Genomic DNA, 15,434 nt, shown 5'->3' with positions numbered 1-15,434 from the left:
ATTTCTAGTCTTAGAAATGATTATGCTTCCCACTCTTTCTTTAAGAAAAAAATTTTTTAAGAGAACATGGAATCTGGAAATGGAAAAGGAACGACTTTCCAGAATGCCAAGAAGTGAACAACATATAACTTGTGGTGAAGATCTTATTTCAGCTGTTAAATTTAGGTAGAGACATATGGGGAAAAACTACTTTCCTAGACATAACCGTCTTTAGAATGACATTTCTGCTGTGCAGAATGAAAAGTCACGTGAGTATTATACCTGGTGACATTTTGGATTTCCTGCCAAGGAAGGTGTTTAATTTGCAAGAAGCTCAGATCTTGGGTCTAGCCTTTCTTGTGGTGTATTCGGAGCTAGAAGTTGCATGTATTTTATTCCAGAGCTGAACTGCTGCAGCTATATGAGCGCTGTATCCTATTAGATATTGAGTTCTCTGATAATCAGAATGTGGATCAGATCCTGTGGAAGAATGCTTTCTATCAGGTGATTGAGAAGTTCAGGCAGCTTCTCAAGGATCCGAATGTTGAGAACCCTGAGCAGATTCGGAACAGACTTTTGGAGCTCTTGGATGAGGTAAACCATCATCTTTTTGTCCTCAGGATAAAGGCTTTAGCATTCTGTAGCTGTGATGGGTTTTTATCACCTGAAATAATGATGATGTATAGCAGAACATTGACAAAAAACTTGATGCTCTTTTCTTGGATTTGGGCCTAACCTGCCCTGTTGCTTCCTTGCGACCATAACTTATTGGCAATTGGAGTTAGTTCTGAGCTTGGAAATTTTCTGAATGTCTTGTTTAGGGGTGGGTGGCTGGGGGGAGAGAAAGTGTGTATGGTGTGTGTGGGTGTGTGTGCATGCATGTGCATGCACGCATATTTTTAAAACCATGGAGGGGCTTATGCTATGAATTTGTTTTGTGTTTAGTTGGTGACCACTAAATACTGTGTATGCCTCTCTTTACATGGGGTGGCTGAACATTAGCCGAACTGTGGACAGGTTATCTGTCCTAGTTTCTGGTGGGTAAATTGGATCAGAACAGTCTGATTCAGCTTTTTCTTATTTTTTGTCTTTATAGGGTAGTGACTTCTTTGATAGTTTGCTTCAGAAGCTGCAGGTTACTTACAAGTTCAAACTGGAGGACTACATGGATGGTCTTGCCATTCGCAGCAAGCCATTACGCAAGACAGTAAGCCCCCTTCTTTATCTTTAATCATCCATTTAGTAATCATTTGTCTAGTGTTATGTGCTAGGTACTACACTAGGTGTTGAGGATACAGAATGAAAGACACAATCCAGTGGGGGTACAGACCAGTTAAACCAGCAATTATCATGTATTAAGTACTATGGTAATGTTATATATACAGCGTGGAAGGGGTATAGAATGAAGTGACCCTGATTCAGACTGGTGGAGTCAAGGGAGACTTCTGAGAGACTGTTGAGTCTTGAAACCTGGCGAGGAGTATAAGGGGTAGTACAGGGCACAGCAAGAGAGAATCGGGCCTTGTTGGAAAGTGTAAGAAGTTCAGTATGTTGGTTTTTGTAATGTGGAGTTGGCCTGTTGTAGGAGGTAAAACTAATGAAGTTGAAAGGGTTAGATCTTTTGTATGCCATACTGAAGAGTTTGTATGCTGAAGTTAGAACTTTTGTATGCCATACTGAAGAGTTTGGACTTTATTCTGAAAGCAGTGAGGAGCCATGGCTTGATTTTCACTAAAAGGATAGCATAGATTTTTTCTTAGAACCAGTCACTGGCAAATGAATGAATTTGGGCAAGAGTGGAGGTAGGAGAGTCAGGTTGTGGGCCTGAACTAAGGTAGAGGTAGTGAAGGTGGAAAAGAGACAAATTGAAAAGATGTAAGGGAAATAGAATTGAGTTGCTGGCTGATTTGTGTGAATGGTGAGATAGGAGGCATAAGGAGTCGAGATCATCTCCCAGTTTGTAGCCTAGGAGAGTGGCTGGGAGGAAGAGGTTAGTTCAGTTTTGGCTGTGCGTAAATGTATGAACTTGAAAATGAATGGATGAATATCCTGTTTTTTTTGAAGCTCAGGGGAAAGAGCTAAGCTGGTTCTATAGATTCAGAAGTCATCAGTATATAAGTGATAGTTGAAGCAGAAGGCCCTATCCTGTCAGCCAGAGATTGGGGGTGGGGGAATGAAATTTCAAGGTAGTGGTGGGTAGAATTGTCAGGTGCCGTAGAATCTTTGAATGCTGAGATTACTGAAAGTGTCCATTGGATTGGATGAGTTTATCACAATTAATTTCTGTTGGAGAGAATAGAAGACAGTTTGCAGAGAATGAAATGTGGGACAGTACATACAATGAAGGGAGTAATATAGAATATTCTTTTAAGAATCTTGGCTGTGAAGGCAAGGAGGAAAGATAGTTAAAAGAGTATATAGTGTCAAGAGGAGTTTGTGTTTAACCTGGAAGAGGCTTAAGCATATTTATACATTGAGAGGAAAGGGTCAGGGGAAGGGGAGAGGTTAAAGATTCATAAGAGAAAGGTGTGTGATTTATGAAGCAGAGACTTCCTCTTGACTTTCTGTTCCTAATGGTTGCTGTGCACAAACTCTGTTACTAATCAACAGGTATTTATTAAGACCCTCCTACGTGCCATGTGTCTTTCTAGGACACATAATTCATTGTGAAATAAGAAAGCCATGATCCCAGCTCTTAGAGTTTAGAGTTTGCTTAGGGGTGAGTACAGATGGTGGATTAGTAATTGCAGATGCAGTGACTTCTGCAAAGGATGTCATGATGGGGGTATAAGGTAAAGAGGTTTAGAGAATCATGGAAGACTGAGGAAGTCATGGTTAAGCTGGGGCTGAAGACCTGAGCTGTTAGCCAGGTGAAGGTGTATAGGAAGATGCTAGAACATTCTATGGAGAGGAAGTAGTATATGTGCAGGTCCTGAAGTGGGAAAGAGCATGGTGTGTTAGGGAGACCAAGAAAAGTCTAGTCTAACTGAGGTGCAGAAAGAGAGGGGGGAAGTGGTGCTGCAGAGGTGACCAGAAGCTAGATCATCTGGGACTTCTTCCGAAGGATAGTGGAGAGCCTTTGGTGGAATTTGGCTCCCCCACTCCCCCCCATTGAGATAGCAGAGTGCTGTAGGATGGAAACAATCTGTTTTCTTGGTTCCTTTATCAGCTAACTGCAAGTGTTCTTGGTGTTCATTCAGAGAATGTGTGGAATAGTCGAGGCTCTGAAGGTATATGGCTTGTAGTAGTATAGAACTTTGCTGAGGCACATGTTTGTTATGTATTAGGAGGTTGATGTGCAGTGGCTATTTAGCTAGTAGATAAGCCTTCCTCAGGGACAGTATCTACTTCTCTCTGAAGCTTTGTTCTTTATTCAGTGATGTGTTAATTTCTTGTGTGGAGTGGAATTGCACGTTATGAGGTGATGTTCTGTAAGGGTTTTTTTGTTTTTTTTTTTTTTGTTTTTGTTTTTTTTTTGGATACATGTCTTGGGATTGTTAAGGGTCTACTCTGTTGTTTTCTCATGGAGGGACAGATGCCAAGCCCATTATTGAGAAAACAGAAGTATAGAGAGGGAGAGAGAACTACTCAGGGACTGACAGTCTTGTAGGTGTTTGGTAAAGGGTAACTGTGTTACCATTTTAGGTAATTGTTACTGTTTTGCAAAGTGAATGTAGTGCAGTAACACAGTGCAGTGATACTAATAGGTTGAGGAGAGAGAGACTATAGTGAGGCAGGAAAATAACAGAATCAACAGTTGTTTTAGTATTTGTATATCACTTTATAATTTGTGAAGTATTTAGCACTTATTCTCTTCACTTACCCTATGGAGTATGCATTTTTATATTCAGATGAAGAAACTTGAGTCCCAAAAACAGTTCTAAAGACCCACAGAAGATCACACAACTCTTAAATAGAGAGTTAGGTTTCCTGGTTTCCAGGTTTCAGAATGTTTTCTCTGTTTATCTGGGACTTGAAATAAGAATGACCTCCTCTTTTCTGCCTTCTTTCTCATTAAAATTTGCATCACATCGTTGGCTGTTTTTCGCTAGGCAAGTTTAGACTGAAAACTTTTTACTTTGTTGAGAATGACTAGTGCCTTATTTTTTTTTTTTTTAAGATCTTATTTATTTATTTATTTGACAGATAGAGATAACAAGTAGGCAGAGAGGCAGGCAGAGAGAGAGAGAGGGAAGCAGGCTCCCCGCTGAGCAGAGAGTCTGATGCAGGGCTCGATCCCAGGACCCTGAGATCATGACCTGAACCGAAGGTAGAGGCTTAACCCACTGAGCCACACAGGCGCCCCGTTGACTAGTGCCTTATTAATGCTGTTCTGTCACCTTGATCCTATCCTTGTCCTTTGGGGTTGACATTAGAGTTTCCTGGGTACACTACTAACTGATCGTTTTTTCTGAAGGTAAAATATGCTTTGATCAGTGCCCAGCGATGTATGATTTGCCAAGGAGATATCGCTAGGTATCGGGAACAAGCCAATGACACAGCAAACTACGGGAAAGCACGCAGGTACTTTTGCCTCTTATTCATTGCTTCTCTTTCCTTGTGGCATTAAGCTAAGCCCTATTAAGAGCAATGGGCCACCGAGCGCCTTTCATCTGGAAGGTCCTACAGGTGTCCCTATTGGGCTTTGTAATCAGGCTTTACCACTCCAGCATTATATCTAACACTCCAGCTTATGTCTTAAGCAGTTAGGGCTATGAGGTAGTGAAATGGGAAAGCGTTGATGTGGAGCTAGCATTTTTTACTGTTTTTCTATTCCAGTTGGTACCTAAAGGCCCAGCATATTGCTCCCAAGAATGGGCGCCCCTATAACCAGTTGGCTCTGCTGGCAGTGTATACGGTAAGCAATCCTATGGACAGGGGAAGTATTTTGCAGGCAGTGTCTTAGAAAGAATGGAATTTGATAGTGTCAGCTCCTAGAGCTTGAATTCTCTGAACAACTAAACTTAAAAAAATACCCTTTCCTGCCATCCTCACATTCCTGTTACTTTCAGAAGTGAGTTGTCAGTGATTCCTTACTCCGGTTGAACCTGTGCTTCATCCTGTTTCATTGCACTGAAGTTCTAAGAATACTCATGCTCCAGCCAAACACCACTCTTTGTTTTTGACCAAGGCTTCTGCTCTGACTCTTGTCTTGCTTTCCTTCCCTATCTGGTTGAATGAGGTTATTCATTTCCAGAAGGAAAATAAGGCTCCCTTAACCACTTTTCCTTAAAGTCCTAATTGACCCTAACCAGTGAGATCCTTACTTCTTTTCCCCAGATTATTCCCTTAAGTTTTCACTTAAGGAGACTTCTTAGCAGAAGCACTTGGTGCCAAATTAATATCTTCCTAGATCTTATCAAACTCCGCTAAATATGCCTCTAACAGAGAACCTTGGGAGCTGATAACAGACCCTCATAAGGAAGCTGAATTGAAGGGGGGAAGGTCAATGGTAGACATTAAAGATTGACGTAGGGGCACCTGGGTGGCTCAGTGGGTTAAAGGCTCTGCCTTTGGCTTGGGTCATGGTCCCAGGGTCCCGGGATCGAGCCCCACATTAGGCTCTCTGCTCAGCAGGGAGCCTGCTTCCCCCCCACCCTCTCTGCCTACTTGTGATCTCTGTCAAATAAACAAATAAAATATTAAAAAAAAAAAGATTGACGTATAAAGCAGCTAATCTGCTCATTTAGCAGGCAGAGTTTTCATAGTGCTATAAAATTTCATTGCCCAGATAAACAATGTTTGAATTAAAATTTTTTTTAAAGATTTTATTTATTTGTTTGACAGAGAGAGGACACAAATAGGCAGAGGCAGGCAGAGAGCGGGGGAAGCAGCCTCCCTGCCGAGCAGAGAGCCCAATGTGGGATTCGATCCCAGGACCCTGAGATCATGACAGCTGAAGGCAGAGGCTTTAACACACTGAGCCACCCAGGCGCCCTGAATTAAAATTTTTATTCCCTTTTAGTCAATAAAAGATTTAAAGAAATTCATAACAGTTCATGATGGATTGAAATTGTTGATTTAGCAGTGTGGTTGACCGACACAATTCCTTCTACATCTCTAGAATATCTTCATTCACGCCTTCTTTTTATAGATTTTATTTATTTATTTGAGAGAGAAAGAGAGAGAGAGAGAAAGAGGGAGAGAGAGATCACCAACAGTGGGAAGGGGTAGAGAGAGAGGCATACTCCCTAGTGAGCAAGGAGCCCGATGTGGTACTGGAATCCCAGGACCCTGAGATCATGACCTGAGCCAAAAGCAGACACTTAACCCACTGAGACCCCCAGGTGCCCCTCTTCATTCGCTGGTTATTCTCTTTAGTAAACTAACAGTATTGTGCAACCATCAACTCTAGTTATCTAATTCTGAGATATTTTCAGCACCCCGGAGGGAAACCCCATACCTTTTACTCTCCATTCCTTCTACCTCCCAGCCTCTGGCAACCACTAGTCTACTTTCTGTCTCAGGATATACCTATTGAAAGTTTCATATAAATGGAATCATCCAGTATGTGAGCTTTTATGTATGTCTTCTTGCATTTAGCATAAAGTTTTTGAGGTTCATTTATGATGTTGTATGTCTCAGTACTTCATTTTTATGGCCAAATCATATTCCGCTGTGTGGATATACTGTACTTTATTCATTAGTTGTTGGACATTTTGGTTGTTTTCACCTTTCAGTTACTGTGAATAGTGCTTTGTGAAGTACAGGTATTTGAATATCTGTCTTCAGTTCTCCTGAGTCTATATCTATGAGTGGAATTGCTGAGTTGTATGGTAATTCCATATTTAGCTTTTTTTTTTTTTTTTTTTTTTTAATTTATTTGACAGGCAGAGATCACAAGTAGGCAGAGAGGCAGGCAGAGAGAGAGAGGAGGAAGCAGACTCCCCACTGAGCAGAGAGGCCGACGCGGGGCTCGATCCCAGGACCGTGGGATCATGACCTGAGCCGAAGGCAGAGGCTTTAACCCACTGAGCCACCCAGGCGCCCCAGCTTTTTTTTTTTTTTTTTTTTTTAAGACTTATGCATTTATTTTAGAGAGAGACAGTGTGCGTGCTGGTGGGGGGATGAGCAGAAGCAAAGAGAGAGAGGGAGAGAAGCAGACTCTCTGTTGAGCATGGAGCCCAATGTGGGGTTCGATCTCATGACCCTGGGATCATGACCTGAGCTGAAATCAAGAGTTGGATGCTTAACTGACAGAGCCACCAGGTGCCCACTATGTTTAACTTTTTAAGGGATCACCAAACTTTTTCATAGAGGTTGCACCATTTTACATTCCCACCAGCAATGTACAAGGGTTCCTGTTCCTCCCTGTTCTCACCAACATTTTCACTTCTTTGAGTATGACCATCCTCGTAAGTATAAAGTGATACTGCACTGTGGGTTTTTCCTCCCCACTTGGGGGCATTTTTTTTCCTTTAGTGTTTTCTCTTTCCCTCCCATCCCCCCTCCTTCCCTCTCTCTCTCTTTCCTTCCTTCCTTTCTTGCTTGCTTGCTTCCTTCCTTCCTTCATGAGTTTTAGGCTTGCAGAAAAATTAAGCAGAAAGTACAGAGATTTCCCATATACTTCCTCAGCTCTTCTCCCCGTCAGTTTTCCCTGTCATTAACGTCTTGCTTTAGTGTAATGCATTTTTTAAAAAAGATTTTATTTATTTATTTGACAGAGAGAGACACAGTGAGAGAGGGGACACAAGTTGGGGGAGTGGGAGAAAGGAGAAGCAGGCTTCCCACTGAGTAGCCTGATGTGGGACTCGATTCCAGGACCCTGAGTTCATGACTGGAGCTGAAGGCAGACACTTAATGACTGAGCCACCCAAGCGCCCCATACATTGTTTATTATTGATGAGCTAGTATCAATACATTAGCACTAACTAAAGTTCCTAGTTTACACTAGGGTTCACTTTTATTGTACAGTCTATGGATTTGAACAAATCTGTAATGACATGTATTCATCATTATGTAGAGTAGTTTTGCTGTCCTAAAAATACCCTGCGTTCAACCTGTCCATCCCTCCTCATTCCCCTGAACCTCTAGCAATCTTAATTTTTGCTGTCTTTAGTTTTGCCTTTTCCTGAATGTCATATGTTTAGAACCATACAGTATGTAGCCTTTTCAAATTCACTTGTTTCACTTAGCAATATACATTTAGGGTTATTTTTGTGATTTGACAGCTCTTTTCTTTTTATTGTTGAGTAATATTTCATTGTATGGATGTACCGCAGTTTGTTTATCCATTTTCCTATTGAAGGACATCTGGGTTGTTTACAAGTTTTGGCAGTTATGAATACAAATGCTGTAAATGTTTGCATGCAGGTCTTTGGACATAAGTTTTCATCTTATTTAGATAAATACCAAGGAGTGTAATTGCCAGGTTGTATGGTGAGTGTATGTAGTTCTGAAAGAAACGTCCAGGGGCGCCTGGGTGGCACAGTGGGTTAAGCCTCTGCCTTCCTCTCAGGTCATGATTCAGGGTCCTAGGACTGAGCCCTGCACCGGTCTCGGCAGGGAGCTTGCTTTTCCCTCTCTCTCTCTGCCTGCCTCTATGCCTACTTCTGATCTCTTTCTGTAATATAAATAAATAAAATCTTTATTAAAAAAAAAAAAGGAAAGAAATTGCCAAACTGTCTTCAGAAGTGCCTGTGCCATTTTGCATTCCCACAGGCTGTGGATGAGAGTTCCTGTTGTTCTGCATCCTCATCAGCATTTAGTGTTGTCAGTAGTCTGGATTTTGGTTATTTGTAATAGATGTGTAGTCTTATCTCATTTTTTTTTTTTTTTTAAAGATTTTATTTATTTATTTATTTGACAGAGAGAAATCACAAGTAGATGGAGAGGCAGGCAGAGAGAGAGAGAGAGGGAAGCAGGCTCCCCGCTGAGCAGCGAGCCCGATGCGGGACTAGATCCCAGGACCCTGAGATCACGACCTGAGCCGAAGGCAGTGGCTTAACCCACTGAGCCACCCAGACGCCCTAGTCTTATCTCATTTTAACTTGCATTTCCCTAATGAGGTATGACCTGCAGTATCCTTTCATATGCTTATTTGCCATTTGTTTATCTTCTTTGGTGAGGTGTCTGTTTTGATCTTTTGTCCATTTTTAAATTGTGTTGTTTGTTTTTTTATTGTTGAGTTTTAAGAGTATATTTTAAATATCAGTCCTTTATTAGATATGTATTTTGTGAATATTTTCTCTGTATGTGGCTTATCTTTTCATTTATTTAGCACAGAACAGGAGTTTTTAATTTTAATGAAATCCAACTTACCAACTTTTTCTTTTGTGGATTTTGCTTTTAGTGTGATATCTAAGAACTCCTCACCAAACCCACAGTTTTCTAGATTTTCTCCTATATTACCTTCTAGGAGTTGTATAGTTTTACATTTTACATTTAGGTATGAGATCCATTTTGAGTTAATTGTTGTGAAAGATGTGAGGTCTGTGGCATTGATTCCTTGTTTTGCACGTGAATGTCCAGTTGTTTCAACACCATTTGTTGAAAAGATTATCCTTTTTCCATTGAATTGCCTTTCCTCCTTTGTCAAAGATCAGCTAGCTGTATTTGTGTGGGTCTATTTCTGGGCTCTCTATTCCATTCCACTAATCTGTTTGTCTCTTTGGCCAGTACCACATTTTCTTGTTTACAGTAGCTTTATGATAAGTCATGAAGTTGGGTAGTTCGGTCTTCTGACCATGTTCTTCTTTGTCAGTATTGTGTAAGCTATTCTGGATCTTTTGCCTTTCCATATAAACTTTAGAATCGGAGCACCTGGGTGGCTCAGTGGGTTAAAGCCACCGGCTTCGGCTCAGGTCATGATCTCAGGGTCCTGGGATTGAGCCCCACGTCGGGTTCTCTGCTCAGCAGGGAGCCTGCTTCCTCCTCTCTATCTCTTTCTCTGCCTGCCTCTCTGCTTACTTGTGATCTCTATCTGTCAAGTAAATAAATAAAATCGTAAAAAAAAATCTTAAAAAAAATCTTTAAAAATATTTATTTATTTGACAGAGAGATAGAGAGCACAAGTAGGCAGTGTGGCAGGCAGAGGGAGAAGGAGAAGCAGACTCTCCACCGAGCAGAGAGCCCGATGCAGGGCTTGATCCCAGGACCTTGGGATCATGACCTGAGCTGAAGGCAGCCGCCTAATTGACTGAGCCACCCAGGTGCCTCAAGAGGGAGCGAATCTTCAAGACAACTCCCCGCTGAGCGCAGAGCCTGATGCAGGGCTCGATCTCATGACCCATGAGATCATGACCTGAGCAGAAACCAAGAATTAGACATTTAAGTGACTTAGCTACCCAGGTGCCCCTCTTCTAAGAGTTTTTATAGTTTTTATATTTAGTTCTTTGATTCATTTTTCATTTATTTTTGCATATGGTGTAAAATAAGGATCCAACTTTATTCTTTTGCATGTGGATATTCAGTTCTTCTAGTGCCATTTGTTGAAGAGGTTGTTCTTTCCCCATTGAATAGTCTTGGGATCCTTGTTGAAAATCAGTTGGTGCCTGGGTCTGTTTCTGAACTCTCAGTTCTTTTGTATGGATCTGTATGTGTATCCTTATCCCAGCACCACGTTGTTTTAATTACTGTAGCTTTGTAGTAAACTTTGAAATCAGGATATATGAGTTTTCCACCTTTGTTCTTCTTTTTCAAGATGAGTTTGGCTCTTTGGGGTTTCTTGTAATTCCGTATGGATTTTAAAATCAGCTTTTTCATTTCTGCAAAACGAGTCATTGGGATTTTCATAGGAATTACATTGACTGTGTAGTTGCTGTGGGGAGTATTTACACAGATGTTTTTGACTTACGGTCTTCTTTAATTTCTTTCAGACGGGCTTTATAATTTTTTTTTTTTTTTTTTTTTAAAGATTTTACTCATTTATTTGACAGAGAGAAATTACAAGTACACTGAGAGGCAGGCAGAGAGAGAGAAGGAAGCAGGCTCCCTGCCGAGCAGAGAGCCCGATGCGGGACTCGATCCCAGGACCCTGAGATCATGACCTGAGCCGAAGGCAGCGGCTTAACCCACTGAGCCACCCAGGCGCCCCGGGCTTTATAATTTTCAGTGTATAAGTTTTACACTTCCTTGGTTAAACTTATTCCTAAGTATGTTATTCTTTTTAAGGCTATTGTAAATAGAATTATTTTCTTAATTTCTTTTAAAGATTGTTTATTAGAAATAAACTGATTGTTTATATAGAAATATAACTGATTTTTGAGCATTGATCATAATGTCTTACAACTTCATTGATTCCTTCAGTGGCTTTTTGCCATTCTGGTTAAACTGGTATATTTTTCTTTCACAGACCTCTTGACCTAAATTAGTGGTCCTTTCAAGCTCTTTTCCTTTGTCCCTCTTTTTCTGTTTCCCTTTTATCCTAGTTGTCTTTTAACATCACTCTCTCGGTTTTCTGTCTCCACTAATCAGTTATTCAGTGAATTTCAAGAATTTGGTGAGAAACTGTGCATGGTGCTTTGCTAGGTGCTATGATTGATGAATGTGTGATATGGTTTCTCTTCTGAAAAATGTGTTGAGAACACAAGGTGTGTAGACAGTGATACAAATTAGACTTCATGAGAAGTGATGTAATTGATTAGATGTGCCATTATTTTCTGGACCACTAAAAAAGGATATGTGAATTATAAATAGACATAATGGTAGATATTTTTTTTTTTTTAAGATTTTATTTATTTATTTGTCATAGAGAGAGAAGCGAGAGAAAGCACAGGCAGACAGAGTGGCAGGCAGAGGCAGAGGGAGAAGCAGGCTCCCCACCAAGCAAGGAGCCCGATGTGGGACTCGATCCCAGGACGCTGGGATCATGACCTGAGCTGAAGGCAGCCGCTTAACCAACTGAGCCACCCAGGCGTCCCCATAATGGTAGATATTGATTGTAAGTTCTGTTTTGATTTCAGATGTTAGAATATGAAAAAAATCATTGTAGAATGGATGAAACACAATCTAAAATCAAGTGAGTGGTATAGGCTGCAATCAGTATAGATTGGGATAATATTAAAAATAGCCCCCATTAGGGTTGCCTGTCTGGCTCAGTTAGTAGAGCATGTGACTGTTAATCTTGGGGTTGTGAGTTTGAGCCGCATGTTGGGTGTAGTAGAGATTACTTAAAAATAAAACCTTAAGGGGCGCCTGGGTGTCTCAATGGGTTAATGCCTCTGCCTTCGGCTCGGGTCATGGTCCCGGGATCCTGGGATCAAGCCCTGCATCGGGCTCTCTGCTCGGCAGGGAGCCTGCTTCTTCCTCTCTCTCTCTGCCTGCCTCTCTGCCTACTTGTGATCTCTGTCTGTCAAATGAATAAATAAAATCTTAAAAAAAAAAAAAAAACCTTAAAAAATAAGAAACAAAAATATAGCCCCCATTTAACTGACTGTAACAGTATATCAGTCATACAGTAAGTATGAATCCTACTCATTTTAGGAGCCATAGGTGTGTAAATATCTTCTGATAAATATCTACCCAATAAGTGGCAGGACCTAATTTGAACTCAGGCAGTTGACCTTAGAATGTGTACCTTTAACCATGCTAGCTGAATAGAAGATGTGAGGGTTTTTTAAAATTTTTATTTATTTATTTTTAAAAGATTTTATTTACTTATTTGACAGACAGATCACAAGTAGGCAGAAAGGCAGGCAGAGAGAGAGGGGGGGGGGAATCAGGCTCCCTGCTGAGTGGAGAGCCTGATGTGGTTCTCGATCCCAGGACCCTGAGATCATGACCTGAGCTGAAAGCAGAGGCTTTAACCCACTGAGCCACCCAGGTGCCCCGGGAGGTTTGTTGTTGTTGTTGTTGTTTTAAGATGCAAGTTTTGAAGAATGAGTTACTGGGGTGAGAAAGAAGTTAGTGTTCTAAATGCATTTTGAGACAGAAAGAAAGGGAAAAATGTATATGAAGTTGGAGAAAATGTCTTTTCGACATTCTTTCCCCCTTTGCCCCTTTGTTTCAGTGTTTTTTCCCTCCTTTCTGAACTTCTCCCTTTCTTTTACTTCTTTTCCTTATTAATTGGTTGTAAAACAGACTTGAAATACTTATTTGCTGAATTCATTGGATAATAGTTTTATATTTCCCTTTCTCTGCGGAGTCAGTGTGGTATAGTACAAACCTGAACTCAGGAGCCAAACAGACATAGGTTCATATACCAGCATACCCAGGATTTGGCTTGGAGGCCTTGTTGGACAAGTTATGTTGTTGGACAACAATCTGCGTGGGCACCCATTTCCTCATCTTTAAAATGGGACTAATAATGCCTATGGGGCGATGTTCTTAGGTTTAGAGGTAAAATCTATGAAGTGATAGTCACTTGTCTCACTATGCTTAAATCAGTGATGTTGCCATTGTTATAATATTTTTAGCTAACAACTAGTGAGTTGAACATTTTCTTTCTCTAAAAACAAAATGTTATTGGATTTTATATTTGATGAGGCTCTTTATTCTTTTTCCCTCATGTGAGTGCTTGGCTCTTAGAGTACCTCTGCATGTAAGACGAGAGTCCTGTGCCAGGAGAGATCCCTGATGTAATCGCCGTGGTTCCTCCCATGGATAGCATTCTGATGTTCTTATTGGAATTCCTTACAGCCTGGGAGAGATAGTAAGGTGTTCTAGGTCAGCTGACTCAGGCTGGAGTCAGGAAAAGGATTGGTTGACTTGATGTCTCTGGCCTCTTTTTGCAGAGGAGGAAGCTTGATGCTGTCTATTACTATATGCGCAGTTTAGCTGCCAGCAACCCTATCCTGACTGCCAAGGAGAGTCTCATGAGCTTGTTTGAGGAGACCAAACGAAAGGTGAGTGGGGATGGAGGCAGACTCATTCCTTCCTAAAAGAACATGTTTCTCTTAGTGCTTCTGTGTCCTCAGGGGAATGCCTTATAATGTCCTCAGGGGGTCTCATTGGGCTGTGCTGATGGAGTCAGTCAGCCCCTATGCAGAACCAAACTCATCTTCAGGAGAGTTCTCCAGGGCCCTTGGTTGTGCATCTAGATTATGGAATTAATAATGTCTGTGAGACAAAGCAGATAATACTTTGCTACTTAGGGACCATAGCAAAGTCTTTACTTTTTATAGCCCCTGGGCAACAAACTCAGATGAGGTGAGTGCCTCTTTTTATTAGCTGAATCCCAGGAGTCTGGGCTTATGTGTTTGTATATCGTACAGGCAGAACAGATGGAAAAAAAGCAACATGAGGAATTGGAACTGAGCCCTGACCAGTGGCGGAAAGGAAAGAAGTCTACTTTCCGGCATGTTGGAGATGACACCACTCGCTTAGAGATCTGGATCCATCCATCACATCCCCGGTCCTCCCAGGGCACTGAATCTGGGAAGGATTCTGAGCAGGAGAATGGGCTGGGAAGCCTGAGCCCAAGTGATGTAAGTTCCTGAGAGTGATATAATGAGCAAGACTAAGTAAATGTGGATGCCCCAGTACATGCAACTGGGAGGCACTGCACAGCCATTTCCCATGAATCCCAGGGAAGGTAAAACACGTCAGGCTTTCTGCCATCCTCTCTCCAGCTACATGCACTTCATCTTTATTATGTGCTTCCCTCTCTCACCACTATGTGGCACTACTGAATTTAGTAAAACTCGTTTTTCTGAAGGAAGATCTACTTAGTATAGGAGGAGAATTTTTTGCTGCTTTGTATTTGGAGTCACCGGTATGATACTTAAAGATTCTGTTGGCATTCTGTGAAGCTAGTCGGAGAGAGCATAGTAGGAAAACTGCATTGTGCCTTGAGAATAAAATTCTTAGTGGAGTGGATGGTGGGATAAGGTGGGACCACATCTTGAAGGGTTATGTAATAAATAATTTGACTTTTATCTTGAAGGTAGTAGGAAACTATTGAATGCTTTAAATAAGGAAGTAATTTGTCAGATAACACATTTTAGAATATAACTCAGGCTGCTTTGTGAAAAATTTGTAGAAGGGTAAGACTAAAAGAAGGAGGGGTGCTGCAATAATCTGAGTATGATATGGAGAGGACCTGAGCCAGGAAATGGGTCTGGAGATGAGGAGAAGGGAACATATATGAGGCATATTAATGAGGTAGAATCTAAAGGACTTGATTGGACAGGGGGAGCTGAAGGACGTGAGGAAGTCAAAAGTAACATCTACCTAGGTATTTCTGGGTTGGAAACTGGGTGAAGGCTGGTCTATCCTTGAGATAGGGAATAGAGGTAGAATTGGTTTTAGGAGAAAAGAGTTTAGTTTTAGACATTTTGAAATTTCTATAGGACATTGAAGAGAGATTTAAAGGCTATCATATCTAAAGGTGGGGAGAGCATCCTGGGTTAGAGATGAAGGTTTTTGAAGGCAGCCTCTTATAGATGGAATTGAAGTCATGAGAGTTGTTTCAGTCACTTGAGAAAAAAACAAGTAAATTGACAATCTAAGAGAGAAAGGAGATGGATGGCAGGGAGAGGTCCTTGCAGAGGATTGGAAGGGAGAGAAATCTGGAG

General features: G+C 41.2%; 1 protein-coding gene across 2 annotated transcripts in view; it reads left to right on the top strand.

Annotated features, from left to right (window-relative positions):
• The window catches only part of SMG6 (SMG6 nonsense mediated mRNA decay factor), a 249,835-nt gene that overhangs the window by 4,254 nt on the left and 230,147 nt on the right, over nt 1–15,434 (top strand). For both annotated transcript variants that reach the window (XM_059150396.1, XM_059150397.1), the window contains exons 3-8: nt 381–573; nt 1,076–1,186; nt 4,397–4,503; nt 4,759–4,837; nt 13,653–13,763; nt 14,133–14,345. In XM_059150396.1, coding sequence (XP_059006379.1) covers nt 381–573; nt 1,076–1,186; nt 4,397–4,503; nt 4,759–4,837; nt 13,653–13,763; nt 14,133–14,345 — 814 coding nt within the window. The remainder of the gene's footprint in view (nt 1–380; nt 574–1,075; nt 1,187–4,396; nt 4,504–4,758; nt 4,838–13,652; nt 13,764–14,132; nt 14,346–15,434) is intronic.

Source organism: Mustela lutreola, chromosome 15, assembly GCF_030435805.1.
Source record: "Mustela lutreola isolate mMusLut2 chromosome 15, mMusLut2.pri, whole genome shotgun sequence".
NCBI lineage: Eukaryota > Metazoa > Chordata > Mammalia > Carnivora > Mustelidae > Mustela > Mustela lutreola.
This window is presented reverse-complemented; position numbering and strand designations above follow the sequence as displayed.